Below are 20,948 nucleotides of genomic sequence, written 5' to 3' on the forward strand. Positions count from 1 at the left end.
TTGAAGGCAAGGAGCCCAGCGCAGTGCACGTAGTACTCACAAAAACGGCAAACGCCTCCACACACTGTGAACATGTTTCCAAGCCCATGAGAAGGTTTTCATACTGACGGTTTTACCGCTGGTCCCGATGCAACCCAGGTACCCTCTGCTAGAGCGTTCCTCGGTTAAATCCGACACAGGGAGACATGATGACAATACCCAAAACACACACATCCTACAATACAATGTCCACATGAGTCCATATAATAAAATTTCCACAACAGGACACACAAAGGTGGCTCCATAGGAACCTGCAAGGGAGAGGAGCCATCCTAAAAGAGGATAACAGGTCCAGCACTAAGGGGGCCAGCTGATTCTGCAGTACACTAAAACTTTTATACATCAAGGAGAATAATTCATTGTAAGTGATTTAATCAGGATTTGAAATGGCTTGAACACCTTTTGATATCACTTTAATGAAAGTCTGCCTCTCTTTTACAATGCTGAATATGACTATGCATGTCATGCATATATGACTAAATAACTATGGTTTAACCACTTACCAATAACCCCAATTTGGGGTTTGTGTGGACTTAATGATGGCAACAGTGGCGTAACCAGAGTTATTGGCGCCCGGGGCAGAACATTTTCTTTCGCCCCCCCCCCATATTATATAAACGTCCACTGGAACTGTACCCCCCACCCCCACACATATATATCAGCTAAGGAACTACAAGTCCAAGCATGCCATCATTGTCCCTGTACACCCGCCACACACACATATCACCCAGGGAACAGCAATATCTGGTTGTTGTACAGGGGCAATGAGGGCATGCTGGGACTTGTAGTTCCCTAGCTGATATGTTATGAAGCTGTATTCCACCTGAAAGTACTACAATGCCATACAGGCATGGTGAACTGTGTTCACAGACAGACAGTGATTTTGGAAGTACTCCTGAGCCCATGCACTGATGTCCACCACAGAATCAGAATACAGTGCCGTCTGTGGGCCTGAAGATCACGGGCATCCAATATTGCATTTCCACCTTTGTTCCTTGCATACAGAGTTTTTCAGGATCTCGGAAATTGGTGAACTTCTGCTCAGCTTTACTTCTAGGACACTCTGTCTCTAAAGGTGCCCATACACTGCACGATTATCGTACGATAATCGTATGCGACCGGTTTTCCGTACGATAATCGAGCAGTGTGAACGGAGACGTGCAACCGTTTCTACTGTACGGTCGCACGTCTTCTGTTGAACCAGCATGTTCGAAAACCAGCCGGGAATCGTACGATTCTCGGCTGGTTAGAACGGTGCTCGGAAGACAAATGCCGAACGGGCCGGTGTGCGCACACGCACACTGCCTGTTCAGCATTGCGGTCATCGGAAGCCCGTTCCTCAGGGGGGCGGGCTTGTGATGATCGAGAGTGCGATCTGCCTGTCCAAGATAGGCAGATCGTACGTTTTTTTAATCCCTGTACAACCATCGCAAGACTAAAGTTGTAGAGTGTATGGCCACCTTTAGATGACCTTTTTATACCCAATCATGTCAATGACCTGTTGCAAATGTACCTAATTAGTTCCAAAATGTTCTTCCAGCTCTTCCTTCTAAGTACCTCTTACTTTGCCAGCTTTTTGTTGACCTGCCCCAACTTTTTTGAGATGTGTTGCTGCCATAAATTTTAAAATTATCTTATTTTCTTAAAATTGTATTTTTTTTCCTCATTTTTAAATATTTGATATGTTTCCTATTTTCTATTGTGAATAAAATATGGGTTTATGAGATATGCAAATAATTTCATTCTGTTTTTATGTAGATATTACACAGTGTCCCAACATTTTGCGAATCGGGGTCGTACTTTTGGACTCTTTATTGTTAGGTCTTTCTCAAACTATATTTTGATTAAGAAATGTTTTTCTTCGTCTCTGGAGGTTTGTGTCTTTAAAATGGCACAAACGGGGCTGCCATATAGGCTAATTATTTATGTGCCTCTCGCGTTAACCCCATCCTGAAAATGGAAACAAATGATGTATACAAAGGAAAAAACTTGTTTCAGATTGGTGAAACAAGTAATTATCATTTTGGTAGCCCTGTTGAGATTACAGTGGCAACTCTAGATCTTGCCCCACTTCACCATTGGCAGATTACATATTTCTATCCTCACAGATAACCTTTGAAAAGGTTTCCTGTTGTTTTTTTTGTTGTTTTTTTTGTTTTTAAATGTCTAATTCTAATGTCTTATACTCTTTGCACTGGCTGGTTTGTGCCTAAGATAGTGAAATCTGGTACAGCAGTGAAACCATGCAAGTAGATATCTTATGTAAATTACTACATCTGAATAGATGGGTGCTAACATAAACAGAAGCAACATATATACCCTATTAATACTTTAGAGAAGTATTATGAAGGGAACCCTGCAGTACCTTTTAAATATTTACCTGTAATTTAGATTTTTTTATGGACCATTTTCACCTCTGTGACATTCTCATAAAAAGCCTGACGGTATAATTCACTGAATTTCTGAGAACTATTAAAAATGAGAATGAAGTTGGATTTATGCCAGTTCCCAGTACAGTCATAATTGAGGGAAGAAAAAGTCTAATTAAACAGGCAGAGCTATTAATTACTACATGTTAATTATGAAGCAATCTAATCACCAAGGGCTTGTTCATTTAGGAAGAAAATGGTAGAAAAGCTGCCTAAAATGAAGCACTTAATTTAAATCTTCCATTCCAGGATAGATTTCCTGAAAGCCCAGTTACTAGGGAAGCATAATGCTAAATCATTTTGGGGTTTACAGGCCATAAACTGAACAATGAAGACAATATCGCTCACACAAAGACAGTCGCCATAAGCCAGCAAAAGAGCAGTAGTTAAAATACAAGGACAGATAAAGTAATGGCTCTGTCATAACTACAGCTGTTGACAGTCCCTATTTTCCATGGACAGTCTCATGGTTTTAGCCTGGAACATAGCGTCTAACAAGCTGCATAGTGAAACTTTTTAAGGGCTTGTTCACACCAAGTGCGGAACAGATGCAGAGCAGTTACAAAACGCATCAAAACTGCATCCATTGTATTCCAATGGTAGTTTGGGCTCTAGTTCACACAGCAGTGTTCAGTTCCAGAGCATGTGGAAAAACTGTAGCATGCCCTATTTTTTCTGCTATGGAACGCACCAAAACGCATGCAAACGCATCAAAAATGCAAGCAAACGCCCTGGAACGCACTAAAAGCTAATTTTAGGCTAAAAAAACCCAGCCCGAAACTCATGCAAATTGGTCAGGATTTGGTGTGAACAAGCCCTAACCGATTTAATTGTCACAATCTATTTAAAATAGGCTCTCATGTAAATATTCTGCAAGTGCAAAATTTCTATATTTCAAAATGTGTTTTATATTCCAAATCAGTTGGGCAATGCAGAAAGAATTAAATATATATATTAAATTAAAGCTGTATTAAAAGAAACGTTACCGTGGCTGACCCCCTACTTCTGAAAATACCAACTGCCTTACTGTCATGCTAATCGAGTGACTTCAATATTTTGTAAGTCACTGACTTTGAACAAGCATACAGATCATAAGTTTTGATTTTGCATACTGCATTCTTGCTCTAAAATACCTTCCACTTGCTCCCTGGTGCAAAACCAAGTACTTCTAGGTAGGGAGGCACATATAATTCTCTTCTCTGCCTCCCCACAATGCAGCATTCACTGCCTAGGTTGCCACTAGACAGGACCAAGCGCTGTCTAGTGCATGTTGGGAGAGTTTCCTTAGCCATGGGTAAACTCTTTGTTTTGGCCTTCACTTCCTGTCCTGGAGACATAGAAAAAGTGAGGGGAAATTTCTTCTTGGACAGCTACAGTGGTAAAATAGTGTTTACTATGGAAGATTTCCCGTCGCATCCCATTTTAGTAACAACTGTAAAATTGTCCCCAGGGCATATACAGAGGACTAATCTCTCCAGTGGATGACATTTAGTTTAATAAAGCATCGTATGTCATAAAAATGCTTTAAAAAAAAAAAATTTAAATAATTGTTTCATCAATGTTTCATTCTTTGTTGCATCTCAGTGCTTCAGATCTCTTGCAGCCATGTCCTTCCTACATGCATGTACTCCAGTGGTGGTTGCATGGTATTTCTCAGGGTGGATTCCCTGATGGTGACCACAGTGGACCATGCTAGTGGTGGTATATATAGAAATAAACAATAAAGGTGATCAGCGCCAGTAAGTGTAATGTGGAAATAAGAGCTACCAAGCACTAAGGATATATCTAAATATCTGAAAAATGTGAAAAACAATATTGTACCGAGCTAATAATCATACATATCTAATAAATTGAAACATATATAAGTGAGTCACATATATGAGCCTTCAAACAAATAAAGCATATAAAATATCTACACACAGACAAAAAAGCAATATAGACAATAAAAAGTTTCAAGGAAAAAACAAAAGCAAACAATGGTAATTGTGCAAAAAAAATTCCTCAGATGATTCGCAGCCAATCTGCATGTAACTCTCAGGTAAGGATAATCACACAATGCAGGCAGACCTTCACTTCCACCCAGTGAGTGATGACAATAAGTGAGTGCTCACCTGGGGAGGTAGACCCACAGAGCTGGGTCAAATGCGCTTTTTCCCTTGTTAATGGCAGAGGGAAGCCCATGCACAGAAAAGGCGCTAAGGTCTCCTCAGATCACTTTTAGGGCAGAGCTTCTGATGTCACTGCACTGAGCTGAGCCGGACGAACAGGTTTTTTTATCGCATTGCTGCCATTTGCCCTGCTGGTCTGATCCAGCAATACCCAATGCCTGTACTTTACACCATTGTGAGTACCCATTTTTTGTTTAATAAATTGCATTTTATTGGACGTTACACACTATGTCCTTGTCCTTTTTCTCTTTCCACCTGGATTTATACTGTTACCTGTGATCTGAGGAGACCTTCTGTGTCCCGAAGAAGCCCCCCCCCCGCCGAACACCGCCGCCGTGCTTCCCGGGCTCCATTGCCCCTCCTACGGGCCCGGGACCGGCTTCCTTCGTGTCGGCGGGGAGCTGGGGAGGAGATCGACGAACTTCCGTTCATCGATCCCCTGCCCGTTCTATGGGACCGGGGAGCGATGCAGATTGCATTCCCTGCATTCCAGTCCCTGGGCTGTCAGTTCTGGGCTCCTGCAGCCCAGCTATAAGCTATTGAAGTGCAATCTGCACTTCAATAGCTTATTTCCAGTGTAAAGGTGACACTGGGGGTCTTTTGGACCCCCAGATATAAAGACACCTATAACACAACATTTAAAAACAATTAAAAAGTGCTTCCCTGGAATCACCTGAATATAATGATACGGGTACTGAACATTTGAATCTCCTACGGGGCAGGAAGTCTCTGATGTGAGTAAGATAATGATATATCAAAAATAGAAAAACGGAGCTGTACTCACATTGTACGTAACCGGTAAAAAGATAATCCTGGTTAGATCCCACAACGATACATGCATGTAGTTGTTTTGGAAAGAATGTATCCTTATACAGCAGTTTCACTCCATAGGATCTGTTTCATTGATAACTCTGAAGTTCCGTAGGTGCTTGCCTCCCCGTTCAATTGGACTCACACCACTGTGCGTAATAGGGGTTTCAACCCCAGAAAAGGAGCCTCCAAAAGGGTTCCCAACATAAGCGGCCGCACTGTGGAGTGGAGTGTGGTGGGGTTTCCACAGCAGTGTGCCCAGTGACACGGCATGGGATGGGAGCTGCGTGTAATTACACTGGCATTAGCTCGCCTTTGTCTCCTGGTTTAATGCTTCGGCTGCAATAGACAGTGACTCACTCCTGTCTCTCAGGCTTAGCTTCGGAGGCTGTGGAGATTCTTTGTTTTCGTTCTCACCCGAACGTGTAAGGGTCAACAAAGGGTGTCCTGGGAAGCTGAAACACACGCTATCCTGACGCGTTTCCCCCCGATGGCCCCGGGGGGAAACGCATCAGGATAGCGTGTGTTTTAGTGTTTCATTTTTTAGGGATTTCTGTTTACAGGGGACTGTACTTTTTTCAAATAAGTGTATTGAAACCCTAGAATTTGGTCATTACTATATATCTTTACTCAGCGTAAAGCTCCTGTGGGTTCCCCCTCTTTTTCTTGAAATATCTTGCTTCTTGCTCCCTTTGTGATACAATCTGCTCATACTACTACCTGTGTACCGACCTTTGGCTGCTGATTCACCGACTACTCTCATCGTCTTTGGCTTCATACCTAATACCTTTGGCTACTGACCTCGGCTTGTTCGCTGACTATGCTTCTGCCTGCTCCTATACTGTGTACCAAACCCGGCCTGTTATACCACAAATTTGCCTGCTGTTTCAGCTACTGGACTCTGAGCCTGATCCCAGATTGTGACATTATGAGGCATTAATGCTTTTTACAGGGGCAGGACTATTTTCTCTCTGGAGTCTATACCTGCGTTAGAAACTGCAGCTTGGCATTGCATGCTATTACTAAGTCCCATGATCTACCAGAACTCCCAGATCCTTCTCGATTTTCCACTCTCCCTCATTTTCCACATAGTTACCCAATCAAACAGTGCATTCAGGTCTGCTTGTAAAACCCCAATTCCAAAAAAGTTGTGACACTGTGTAAAATTTACATAAAAACAGAATGCAATGAATTGCAAATCTCATAAACCCATATTTTATTCACAATAGAAAATATATAAATTGTTTAAACTGAGAAAATGTACCATTAAAAAAATAAGGTATTTTGAAATTGATGGCAGGAACATTTCTCAAAAAACGTGCCAAAGTAAGTTTTAGAGCTGCAGCTAACGATTATTTTCAAAATCGATTAGTTAGTAAAGTTTTACTAAAAAGGAAGTGCTGGAAGAATATTTGCAACTAATTAGGTTAATTAGCAACAGGTCAGTAACATGATTGTGTATAAAAAGATTATCTTCGACAGTCAGTGTCTCAGTAGTAAAGATAGGCAGAGGTTCAACAATCTGTGAAAATCTGCCTCTAAAACTTGTTGAACAATTTCTGAATAATGTTCCTCAACGTAAAATTGCAAAGATCCACAGTACACATCACTATCCACAGTACATTATTTCAAGATTCAGAGAATCTGGAGAAATCTCTGTGCGCAAGGGACAAGGCCGAGACGCAATATTGGATGACTATGATCTTTGGGTTCTCAGTCGGCACTGCATTAAAAACCAGTGATGATTCTGTGATGGACATCACTGCATGGGCTTGGAATACTTTGAAAAATCACGGTCTGTGGACACAGCTCCCCGTGCCATTTAAAAATGCAAGTTAAAGCTTTATCATGCATAGAAGAAGCCATATCTTAACATGATCCAGAAACGCTGCTGTCTTCTCTGGGCCTAAGCACATTTAAAATGGTATGTTGCAAAGTGAAAAACTGTTCTCTGTTTAGACAAATCGAAATTTGACATTCTTTTTGGGAACCGTGGACGCCTCACAGGGGTGTGGACATTTTTGAAAAAACTACTTGTCCAAGGGCTAAAGTGGGGGTCAAATCTACTTGGCCTTAACGACAATCTACTTGTCCCAACACAAAAAAAAAAGTTTTAAAAGTGTAAAACTAGGGATGCACCAATACGAGTACCAATATTTTGCTTTCAGCACTCACGGAGTATCGGTGCTTCCGTTAGGATGGAGCAGGCTTCCCAGGCAATCAGGAAGCCGGGCAGCGGGTAATGAGATGCTACCCGGCTTCCTGACTGCCAGGGAAGCCGACTCCATGTTGTTTGGCCGGCTTGATTGTGAATGGCTGGGATGCAGGTTTCCCGTCCAATCATCATCGAGCCAGCTTGCTAGCCAATCAGGAAACCTGGCGGAGAGTAATGACCTGATTGGCCGGGAAGATTGCTCGATGCTGATTTGCGGCCAATCAGCAAGGAGCTGGCTTCCCGGCCAATCAACTGATCACTCTGACCAATGAGTGCTTGCAATTTGCGAGCAAAATTCAAAATGCATAGGGAAGGAATGCGCTGGACAGTACGGGGTAAGGACACCTGTACTGGCGAGGGTTAGGACTGTTTGCAGAAAGTTAAGTATAGCTGGCAGGTGGGGGGGGTAGAAGAGACCGGGCCAGATTTGATCGGGTAATTCCATTTTCCCGTATTACCTGGGAAAGTGAACTTACCCTTTAATGCACATTGTGTGTGTGAGAGAGTTCTGCTGCCCAGGTACCACAATATGGCACACAGTGAAATGGCAGCAGGACTCAACACACACACACAATTTCCTATGCGTGTGTTTATTTGTATGCAGATGGCAGGGGCAGCGGAGTTGGTTTTAATTTTTTTTTTTTTACTGTGTTTTTTTTTATATATTTTATTATTTTTTACTTTTTTATAACTTAAAAAAATGTTTTTTCATTTTTTATTATTTTTTCATTTTATTCCTATCACATATGGTGTTAAAATCCTCTATGTGATAGTTTGGAGGTGACGACAGGTTCTCTTTATGGAACCTGCCCTCCAACACAGAACTGATGTTCTGTGTAGTTCCTGACAGCCGAGACAGGTGGAGCGGTGATTACAGCGCCACGGTCTCAGTGATAGCACAGAGCAGACGAAGAAAGGAAGTTATTCGTCTGCTCTGCGGTGAGCTCCCGTGCCGTGGTGACTGGTCCACCAGAGGAGCGGGGGACGCCCGAAAACCACGGCGCGGGGGGGCAGACAGGATCGCTCCACAATATACATTTAGCTCTGCTTGTCCAGAGCAGGGCTGAATGTATTAAAAAACTACTCGCCCTGCGCCCGAAACTGCCTGTCCCGGGCGTCGGTCGATACGAATTCCACACCCCTGCCTCATTCTCTGGACCAAAGAGGAGAGGGACCTTCTGTCTTATCAGCACTTACTTAAAAAAACCTGCACCTCTGATTTTATGGAGGTGCATTAGTGTGTATGGAATGGGCAGCTTGCACATCTGCAAAGGAACCATCAATAATGAAAAATATATCCTGGTTTTAGAGCAGCATATGCTCCCATCCAGATGACATCTTTTTCAGGGAAGGCCTTGCATATTTCAGCAGGACAATTCTAAGCCACATACTGCATCTTTGACAACAGCATAGCTTCATAGTAGAAGAGTCCGGGTGCTTAACTGGCCAGATATTTACAGAGTGTTATTAAAAGAAGAGGGGATCATAAAGTGTCGAGATCCATTTGAGCATGTTAGCCCCCAAGCCTATGTGTCGCAGAACCGCCTGCATGAATCCCCAGTTGACCCGGTCAAAGGCTTTTTCGGCGTCCGTGGAGAGCAGGAGAAGAGGTCGTGGATTGGTTTTGGCCAGGTGTATGATATGTAGGACCCGAGTGGTGTTTTCCCGGGCCTCTCTAGATAGAATAAAACCCACCTGGTCCGGGTGGACGAGGGAGGGCATGAACGGGAGTAACCTGTTGGCAATAATTTTAGCAAATAGTTTACATTCAGGAGCGCAATCGGCCTGTAGTAACTGCACTGAGTCTGGTCCCTGTCTTCCTTTGGTATTAGTGTGATCGAAGTATGTCTCTGGGCAGGGGATAGTCTTGTGGTATAGAGTTATAGGCCGTAAGAAAATTGGTAGAGAGCTGGGGGAGAAATAATTTGTAGTACGCTACCGTGAGGTCATCTGGGCCTGGAGCTTTGCCCGCCCCTGTTGACCTCAGAGCTGACTCCAGCTCTGCCAAAGTAATAGCAGATTCATGTGCTGCACTGTCTGATTTCGGTATAGAGGGCATCTTAGATTTGGTAATGTACTCCCGTGCTTCAGAAGCAGCAGGTGACCTGGCCACCCCTGTCTCTGTTAGATGCAAATCATACAGGTCCTTATAGTATGATCTAAACTCCTCTGCCATGTCACTAGAGGACGACACCATGTTGCCAAATCGTGCCTTAATCTGAGAGATAAAGGATTTGGTCCTGTTACCTCTCGGGGCACGTGCGGAGAGTTTCCCGGGTTTGTTTGAAAATTCGTATAGTGTTCTCCTGCCCCCCAACAGACACCGCTTCACCTTAGAGAACAGCAAGTTATTTAGTTCCTCCCTAACGAGACGCAGTTCAACCTGAGTCGTGAGTGCCAGAGAACGTTTATGCACGGCTTCCAACGTATGTAGACGTCCAAATAAGTGGGCCACTTGTTTGGCTCCCTCCCGTTTCTTACGAGCTCCATGCTTCAATAGAATGCCCCTTATGACACATTTATACGCCTCCCATGCAATCAAGGGTGACGCAACTGAAGGGACATTAGTGGCAAATAAGGAGGATAGAGCAGATTCCACGTCAGATTTGATCAGAGGGTCCTTTAGAAGCGATTCGTTTAATCGCCACATGAAGCATGGGGCGGGAGCCGTTGTCAAGGATAGAGACATATGTAACGGTGCATGATCCGATAGTAGGATGTTGTCAATCGTGACCGAACATACCCGTGGGAGTTCTTTGTGTGCTATACAAAAGTAGTCTAATCTCGAGTAAGTTTGGTGGGCTTGTGAAAAATGTGTAGTCCCTATCGTGGGGATGAATGAACCGCCATGTGTACATCAGGTGTAGGAGGTGGAGCTCCGATTTTCAATTTTTTAAAATATGAAAAGGCCAGATGGGAGGTACCCCTGGATACGTCTAGCAAAGGGTCCAGTGCAAAATTAAAGTCCCCCCCAGCACCAGGATGCCATCTGCAAATTCTAAGAGGACCTGCACCAGCGTGCGAAGGAAGCCCAGTTGATCTGAGTTTGGAAAATAAACATTGGCTAAGGTCACTGGGACGCCACCTATTGTGCCCTTCAGGAGAATAAATCTGCCGTTTGCGTCAGTGTATTGATCAGTGTAAGTCCATGGGACCGACTTAGCCAGGAGAATACAAGCACCCTTAGATTTTGAGATGGGGAATGGGCAGTGATATACCACTGGATAGTCTCGATTGAGCAACTTGGGGATCTGATCACTCCGAAAATGAGGTTCCCGAAGAAACACGACTTGAGAGCCAGATTTCTCTAAATCTGTGAGCAGTCTAGATCTTTTTTTGGGGATGTTTAGACCCTGTACATTCAGGGAGGTCAACATCATAGCCACCATATTTCCCAACAGGGTACAGGCAGCGATTCAGGAGGGGGAGGAAAGGGGAATAGAAAAATGAGGCCAGCAGGTACGTGCTGAGAAAACTAGTGTGTTTGCGTGACTCTAGCCCAGGATGTGGCAACCATGAGCAGACTGGTTTACACCCAAGAGTGTATAAATCCTGACCAGACTAATGGTTCAGGTCAATAACAAATGTAGCAACCCGTTGCGTTATGCACGGAGTAGTCCTATGTGGGGGTGGTTAGACAATCCTATGTGTATACAAATATATCTATAATTGTCGGTACAGAACCGTGTGAGGAGATGCACAGCCCTCCCCCAGTAGCAGAACAGCACAGGACGCAGATCGGATCCCGACACCTCCCCGCTTCAAGGGGGAAGCTTACCCCTTTCCGACCATTGGTATTTGACATGACCCCGTGGGGGGGATCCATCGTCCCAGGAGCGGAGAGCCGACCCCGTCAAATCTGCGTCCCATACTGATCATATCACCAGGAGATAGATGCCTCTCCCCCATGTACAACAGTATATAACTTAAAACCAAGAAAAAGAAGAGAAAACCTAAAACATAACAACATAATAAACACCTTCAACTCAAGCATTAGGGCAGGTACGGCCCCAGTTAAAGACAAAATTAACCTGAGATACATTAATTAGAACCTGTAAACAGCCTTCGCCATCCGGGTGTCTGCGTATTGAGGACGGTGAGCGGTGAAAGTCTCTGAGGAGGCCATGTCCAAGAGCTGAGCCTGGCCCGGGCCTATCGGGGAGCACAGGCCACGGGGTGTTAGAACCCAAACAAAAGAATATGAATTTGGACAGAAAAATCTGTGGATCTCTAACGACTGTCGTCTATGCCTCATGGCTCATGGTAGCTGGCACCGAAGAGGAACGTAGTGGGCTTCTTCCTCTGGATGGGCGAACCTGTCGTTGGGCGCGAGGTGCCATGTCTGCCGGGCCCAAAGGGAAGTCTAACCAGTTCAGGAGATCTATCGGCGCCTCTTCCAGCCAGCGGAACAGAATGGGAAGCTGACCGGGCGAGTGTAGCGCAAAAGACTGTTCATGGTGTTGAATGATGAGGTGAAAAGGATGGCCCCAGCAGTATGATGCTCCTGCTGTGCGTAGAACATCCAGCAGTGGCTTCAGCATCCTGCGCATCCTCAATGTTTGGCGTGACAAGTCGGGCATCACTTGTATCTGGGCACCATCAAAAGCTAGCTGGCCCTTGGTCCAGGGCTTTCGCATAATCTCTTCCTTAACCGAAAAGAAGTGGACCCTGCACAACACATCCCTAGGCACAGTGGAGTCAGGGGCGGAACGATTGAACTCGATGGATACGATCCAGCTCAATAGGGTCCCCTGGCGGTTTGTCCAGGTACATAAGTATGGCAGTGACTGTTTAGCCCAGTTCAGGGCCTGAGGTTGCTCCGGGCACCCCCTTTAATCTGATATTGTTACTGCGGTTTTCGGTGTCATCTCGATTCAGATACAGGGAAGTCAGCCTTTGCTGGGTAGCTGCGTTTGCTGTTTCCAATGCGGACATTCTAGAAAGGAGATCATCTGTGACAGTTTCTACAGCAGCAACCTTGCCATCTAGTGCCACTACCTGCTGTTTTATTTCATGCACCTCTGTCCGCAGAGCCTGCACTATCTTGGCTGCCATCTCATCCAGATCAGCCTTGGTGGATAGCTGGGGGAGGAGGGAACGCCATGTGTGCTCATTGCCGGCCTCCTTGTCATGCTCAGTTGCTGAGCGGGTTGGACTCGGTGGGGTACCCCTGTGTGACATCCTGGGAGTCTGGATTGGAGAGCTCTCTCGATCCGACCGTGATGTGGCTGGGTCAGGGGCCCCGGGCGCAAGCTTAGGCATACTTTTGTTAGGAGTCTGACTACTAAACCATCTTTAGTATACAGGTTGTACCTCAATGAAACATCTGTACCCTCTAGAAACACAAAGCTTTTTAGCCATGCCTTTAGTTCACCAAGCACCCACTGTCGTTCCTGTGTTGCACATGGCACAGACATTATTCTAAAGAAGAAAACCTTGAAGGTTCTTCCCTTCAACTTGCATCTTAGTTTTCTGAACTGATTCCTAAGGATCCCAAATTTTCATATATTCTGTCTTTGGACCAAATGTTGCAGCCAATTTTGTAAATGGTTTAAATCTTTCATGTGTCACGTATAAATATAAATACATTTATACCATTTTCTAAAATGAGTTGTCTTTAAAATGAGTTTAAAAGTCTGCACTCAGAATACATTTATTGCACATTACCATTTCTGGACCGATTAGGAGTAATCGCAAGTCATCCTCTAAATAAAGAGCCAAACTATGCAATCCTGCTGCCATGGATGAACTGCTGAATAATTACATGCTGGAGGGTAGATAGGGGAGAGGGAAGCCACTAAAGAGCACATGGTGGTATAAGAAATAGCTAAATTACCAGAACTTTATTATAGAAGATCATTAAATGGTTTGTTGTCTCTCACTCTCCCTATCCAGCCACCTATGTATTTTTTCTGTGTATCAATATTTAAGTTTAAAGTTTTACAGTATGTTGGTAGTCTCTTAAAATTCCGAGTGTTTTAATGCTATTTTGTGACAACATTATTTTCTGTTGTTATTCATTATTGTAGGAGAGCAGAGTTCTTCGGACTGTACCCTTATTAGCAGCTTGCCTTTCTAAAGATAAATGCAAAGTACTAATTGGCCGACGTTTTGGTGAAGAAAGGTATGCATCACTTTACAATTTTTTTATATGAAACCATTATCTTTTTACTTAACATTTTTAATCATATTATTTAATGTTTAATAATGATTTTTTTTAGTGCATGTGGTGGAAGGGTATGTAATCTGTGTTTTTAGTATGTTTTGGTATTATGTCTCAATCTATAGTTTTCTTATGCAAATCTTTTTTTGGAAATGTGTTTCAGAGTTACTTACCTGGATATCCTGCAATTGAAAGCCCTTCCTGTTGCAGACTGACAGTGCTAAGCCACTGCCTTACAATTAGCAGTAGCCTTTTCAGTTTGCTGTGTGAGCGCCTTTATATTTTGTCTGTAGAGCTGCCTATTTGCAGGAGGGTCTGCAGGAAGCATGCTTCTCAACCTAACAATGACATTGCTGTTGCAGTGGCTTAGTGTTTTCAGCCTGAAACAGGCTATTGCCGGCCTGGATAAGAAATGTTGCAACACATTGACAAAAAGTGCCTACAGTGAGACACGATGCCAAACAAACTGAAAAATAGGTTTTTGGTTTACATACAATGTAAGGGAACAGTTACCGGTATGGATTAGAACTATTACTGAAATGGTATTATTTCAGCCATTAACTGAGTTTTTTTATGTTCTTCCATGAGATGGCTGGGTCAGAGTGTGTAATAGACAATATCAGCTGATCTCAGTAGTTTTAGCAAACATAATCTGGTGTAGGAGTGTCTCACAGTACACCCACCTTCATAGGCTATCCAAGTATATACATTTGTGCTCTCTGTCTGTAAAAGAAAAAAGGTAAATATTTAGATTGAATTACATTTACCTTATGTGGCTAGGTGGCCATATAAGGTAAATGATGTCCGCATAAGCATCCTGCCCCTTTGTTTACATGAAGCTGTGGGGTGGGGAATGTCCACCCTGTAGCTGATTGGGTGGAAGAGCCCGTAGCACTTCATTGTTCAGAGGAGCTTGGGTTCTGACCAGGTTCGGTCCAAAACCTGAGCCTACAACTAACAGGTTTGGAGATAAAAGAGGAGGCCAGGAAAAGAGAGAAACTGCAGAGTACACAACACAAAGGACAGGGACATAAAAAGTGTCAGCCCTCTCTGCACAGCAGTGGGAGTGTTGGTCTTTCTTGGTCAGAGAGATAGTGAGTCCCTGTTAAAGTTGTTTGGAACAAAATTAGCAATCCAAGAATTCCAGGCAGTGTTATACTTTTCTATAGTATCATTAGAAGTGCATTTTTTAAAATTCAGAACGGAACAGTTTTTTTCACCTGTACATTTTCAGTAAAGGGGAATTGGGAAATATTACACAAGGTAGCTCAGATGTTTTGAGAAAGCTTAGAAGGTGGTGGGTATCAGACTGGTCACCCAGCATTTATGTACCTTGCGGCAGTGACCTGTCCTCATAACAGGGCACAGCTCAAAGGAATCGATTACCAGGGATAAAATATGAACTTTTTTGCCCTCTTCTAGGCATGAATTGTCCTCATTATGGACATCACTTTAATGGGCAACTTGAACCAAGAGCTGGGGCCTACGACAGGTTGGGCAGCGCTACTGTCGTCCTTCACAGGTCTGAAGGGCTGCACACTACTCAACTTGTGTGGCCGTTTGTCCGTAGATCTTAACAGAAAAAACATTTGCTTGCAGGGCTCTCCCATCCATCTTATTTTCATTATTATGAGAGTAAGAAATGAGGATCAACAGAGCATTTTCTGAAACTCTGTATACAGAACTTTTCACCTCCAATCAGAGGGCATTTAGAATGGAGATAGAAAATACTTACCGTATATAGGTATATCTAGTCACTGGAAGTATTGTATAGAGTACAGTTTCCTTAAAGTTTTAGTCAGTTAGACATACAGTCTTCGTTAACTGTTCTCTCTCTATTGTTGCTGCAAAAGTAAAATATATTCCCCACAGTGAACACTGGGAGCAGGGCTGTTTTAAAAAAAAAACACTTTGTGCATTTATATATGTTTATATAAACTATTACCTGCATTAAGACTTTCAAGAGTTTTCACCTGCCACTGTTGATATGATTTGCTATGACAGGTTTCAAAATCCTGAGCTGCAGGATCACAGGCCAGCCTACATTTCAGTGCAGCAGTTGTGGATGAGAGGTCTGCTATTCTGCTGGAAGGGACTTCAACTCCAAGCATGCATCACTCCTCCACATTTTCCTTTCTATAGTACCTGCTTAACAACAAGCTAAGAAACTGACATGTAGCTGAAACTTTTTCTGCAAAAATGTGCACCCTCCTGGGACCACTGGAGGTTCCAAATAATATAGATTTCTGCTCCCTGCAGCTCCTGACAAAGCAGCTTGTTATTACCTATTCAGCAAACAGCACAACGTAGTGTAAAGCTGCTCAGTTATAAACTATTTTTACTGACAATTTGAAAGATTTTAAATGAAAAAAAGTATTTTCTGTGATATATCATTACACCACTGATTTTTGCATACAGTCAAAATGCCTATCTGGTATTTAAATTAAGTTAATGGATAGACCCCTTGCCCAATATAGGTTGAAGGTGTCCACCCTTCTAAAATTGTGTTAATATCATGCATGTTAGTTAATGGGCATCCACCCAAAATTGGCCCTAGTGCATGTGTGTTTGAATGGACATAGCCGGAACATTAGTATGTAAGCTCCTTTAGTTGCAATGGCTAATGTGAATGGGCAGTGTGCTAAGTAAAAGTCTGCTGCATTTGCTGGCACTGTTTAAATGAATAAAATAGAATAATAGTAGAGACAAGGTTCAAATTTGCCGCTACAAGTGGTTTGCAGCGAATCCTGCATGTTAACAGTTCACGGACCCAGTGAATGCAAGAATTAAACATAATTACTAGAGTGCACTGCCTCACCTTTAAACGCAGGTCAGCTGGCCAATAAGGGGGCTTTTGGAAAAGTCAGCCGCCTCACTATAAAAGGGTGGATTTCCCAGCAACCATATTGACAAAGTTTTATAGCTGTGATAGTTAAAACATAAGGAGTACTGCCAATGAGGACAATCGAGGTGGCTGCCTCAGGCTGCATTTACGGAGGCACAGTTAGGGCCGTCACTTAGGCGCCAGATTGTCTATACTGGACACCCAATCCTTAGTGCATGTTTAGCCCCTAGGCCACACAGCCTCAATGGTGCTGTGTGGCCTTGCACAGAGAGAGATTAGTGTAGGGTTTGTTGGCAGTGACTGGTAAAGTTGATGTAAACCCTTACTGAATATCATGTAGGTAGAAAAAAATTAAGGTAGTGATGAGGCACAGCGACATGACCCATGCCTCCTGTTTTTAGTAATAGCTTTATTTTTAAGTTGCCTTTGCAGGTAATTTGACTTTGAGAATTTAATAAATGGAATGTGTGCTTTAAATAATGACAACAGTGGAAGCTTATAGTTTTTAGGAGAGCATATGACAGTGATATAAAGGCAGGAGATTGTGGGACACAGGGGCAGGGCATTGTCTTTCAATAAAATAAAGTGCCAAAGCAGCGACCTTTATATCCATATCACCAGCTGTCATTTTCATGAAAGCTAGCAATTAAAATAAAAATAGGCTTGCAACGTGATATCATGTTAAAGCTTATATTATATTTTTGTGGATGGGTTTAGATCTACTTTAAAAAAAAAATTTGAGCTCTTTAAACTGAAGTGCTGGGATTTCTTATTTGCCCTGCCAGTGGGCACAGATCGGTGCACCCAAAAATCCTTTTAGGACCAATACTTGTCAGTGACACTGATTTGATAGTTGGCTTTTCAATTGTGAATGCCTTTGTTACATTTTCCATTAATTGAAGGAGGGGCGGGGTTTCCTCTTCTTTTTAATATATGTTATTTATTTTTGGCTTGGTGTGAGAAGAGTACATAAAGCAGTTGTTGCTGACCGTCTGTTGTTGCTGACAGACACACTGTGCACCCAAAATACCACGCAACCCCACCCACCATTTTTACAATAAGTAAAGATACTTATGGTGGATTTTCTAAGCCGTTTCCTAGGGAGCTATGCATGCTTGTAAGTGTTTTTATAAAATGTTTTCTAGCATGCGCACTCTTTAATTTTTTGTACATGTGTGTTCCTACACATTGCCTTTCTAAGATATAAATAAAAGTATTTTTCCATTCCGAAACTCTTTCGCTGCCAGAGCCATTTTTGCATAGTTTGCACACATGAAAAATGCAGATTTTAGACCTGAAGATTAGGTAAAGTCTCCCAGAATTCAAACCCAAATTTACAAAAATACACTAAAGTAAATTTTGGTGCACACAGAGTATATTACCCACTTTTTTGGTAAAATATACAGGATGAGGTTACATCGAATAAATAGATACCAAGCATGTCAAACCTTAAAAATTTCACGCACTCGTGAAACGGCAGCGGACATTGACACACAAAATTGTCCATCAGCAATGCTTTAAAAGTAGCCCTAGAATTATTGTTATTCCAAAATTTTGCGCTGGAGTTCCCTAAAATATCTCTATCCGGAAGACCGCTACTGTGAACCCCACACAATGTGGAAACAATATAAATATACAAAAACACAGTGCTTGCATGCAGAAATTGTAAAAAAACAAAGATATTATGCTACATGTGCTCTGCATTGTTAATGTGTGCGCATCAAACACAATAACAACAAAATTGCATATAGCCCACTAAGTGCTCCAGTCATCCACAAAAGTCCATTACAACCACAATAATATGAATGCTTGCCCTTCAAAGGATAGTGTTGCTGCATGGCTGCTGTCCTCTGATTGGTGTGTCGCATCCTCAACAGGGAGCGTCGGCTCTAACTAATCCAATTTTCTCTTGCTCTGCTCTCATCAACTTGTCACTTATAGTCCCCCAGTTTGGATATGCATGGCTTGACAATGCAGAAATTAAGACAATTCCATTAAGTTAAGATGGATATGTTATGGTAGATAAATTAAGATAGATAGATATTATACAGAGGGAGGAAGAGAGAGAACCAAAGCCAGAAATTGATTGCTCAAACAATTCTGCAGCTCCAGGTGTAGCCAGTTTCAGGAGTTCTGGTGGGATTAGTTTTGGAGGAGGAAAGGGGCACATCAGCAAGCATTTTTACTGACAAAATATTAAAGTATTTTTGGGCTACTACTCCAGCTGGTCAAGCCACCTGAAAAAGCATTTTTTAAACTGATATCAATTAAATGAAAATAGACTGCGGTGCTGCTATCTTTAAAAATACACTTCCAACGTACACTGTGACTGAGAAAGTCCCTAAAACCTAAAACCATGCTGGTTCCGAAATACAATATACAGCTTTAAAGTAGGGCTGCGGACATTAACGATTAATTCCTCGATTAATCGTTAATTTTTTTGATCGATTATATTTTATTTGCTCGTTACTCACCTCTCCGCCGGCTTCCGGGTCTTCCGGGATGTCCGTGACGTCACCGGACTCCTCCCCCCTTCCCCGAGTGGCTCCATAGGCTAACGAAGGGAAGGGGGGAGGAGTCCGGTGACTTAATTCTATAGTGCATTGCATGCTGTGCTGGTTCTCCTGCTGTCACGGATCTCTCCACCATTGAAGACGCCGCTCTCAGTCTCCAGCTCAACCCCTGGGTTTCCCCTGGCATCGTGGGTTTCCGTCTCACTCTGAAATCCAGAAACCGCAAGTAGCCTGGGTCGTCTGACCTTCAGTCCTGTTAAAAACGTTATCCTGATCGTTATAACTAGAGGTGGGGATTGCTTAGCGAACAGCACCACCTAGTGGGGACTCCTAATAGAGCAGCTTATTTTCATATGAGGTTTAATGTGGATTCTGGACTATGCTATAAATGCCTGGAGATAACCATTGATGATTATTGTCTATACCCTATACTGTGTAATTACTACTAATTTATAACTCCAATACTGATATTACTCACAATCTGTGTGGTGACTTCTGAACTGTGAGGTTACTACCTAGTGTTACTACCAAGTTTAACCAACTACATTGGCCTATACACATACAGCACAGCAATGAAGTAATAAAATGAACTAGGATCACACTAATCCAGCACGTTATTAATCTCACGTGCCCCACTCAAGCGGCGGCCATATTGAGTGGGGCACGTGAGATTAATAACGTGCTGAATTGGTGTGATCCTAGTTCATTTTATTACTTCTTTGCTGTGCTGTATGTGTATAGTTGGATCTGTATGTGCGTTATAATTAATCGAAACTAATCGATAAAAATTTTTTTTGATTAATCGAACAGGAAAATTTTAATCATTACCAGCCCTACTTTAAAGTGACATTAAAGGATACATTTTTTTAATTGACTCTGTCCTTGCTGTATAGTATTTTTGATAAGTTTTTCGGCTTGCCCTTCATGGCAGTTCCCATCTTGTCATGCTCTTTTTTGATACTAGTTTGCCTTGTAGCCTTGTAAATTGCCAGAATTTAGTATCAACCGCCCCCCAAAGGCCCCCCCCGCCGACTTTAATAGGGTTTAATGCTATATTCGGGCTTTGCGGATTTCAAGCAAGATTTTGTAAATTCCCCGCATATCGAACCCGGACTGATTTGCTTTTCCCTAAAGAAAAGCTTTTAGAATCTGCCAGTGGCTGACACATATAATTAAAATAAGAAAATAAGAAGTTTTAAAGATTTGTAATGCCAAATTGCGTTACTAAACAGGTTGCTTCTATAAATAATTAGAATTTTGGAGCTGAAAAACAATAGACCCAAGAGCAAGAGCTAATTATTAGCTGTTTAATTGCTAATTAACAATGTAGGGGTCACTTATTGCCCGAAGTCTTCTGCATGCCTGGAATATTGTGAAACTAATTTGAAATTAGTTACTGAGCATTACACAAACCATCTAACATGAATATTGTTTTCGACACTAGGGAAATCAAAGCAAGGTGTATAAAGTAGCCATTTAGTTATATTAAATATGTGCATACTGCTGAAGCAGTTTCCAAAAAAAAGTAGAATTGGATTTTAGAGACTTTTTAGGCATGTTTGATGTAACGAGTAAATTCTGCAATCCAGTGTAATCTGAAAGAACTATGTAGTAAGCGTTTTTTCTGACTGTTGTATGCGGCACCATCCGTGACTGTCACTGCAAGCACCACTATTTTCACTTGGACTGGAAGCGCTGTAAGGAGTGCAGGGGGACCTACTGTTTTCTGGAAATCACTCACCTCATAGTTCTCCTTTAACTCTCAC

General features: G+C 42.6%; 1 protein-coding gene across 1 annotated transcript in view; it reads left to right on the plus strand.

Annotated features, from left to right (window-relative positions):
* DTWD2 (DTW domain containing 2) overlaps positions 1–20,948 on the plus strand; it is a 166,844-nt gene that overhangs the window by 59,226 nt on the left and 86,670 nt on the right. Inside the window, exon 3 of the mRNA XM_018557306.1 lies at positions 13,691–13,785. Within this exon, the coding sequence (XP_018412808.1) occupies positions 13,691–13,785 (95 nt within the window). The remainder of the gene's footprint in view (positions 1–13,690; positions 13,786–20,948) is intronic.

This window comes from Nanorana parkeri, unplaced genomic scaffold (genome assembly GCF_000935625.1).
Source record: "Nanorana parkeri isolate BGI_ZX_2015 unplaced genomic scaffold, ASM93562v1 scaffold279, whole genome shotgun sequence".
Lineage (NCBI taxonomy): Eukaryota > Metazoa > Chordata > Amphibia > Anura > Dicroglossidae > Nanorana > Nanorana parkeri.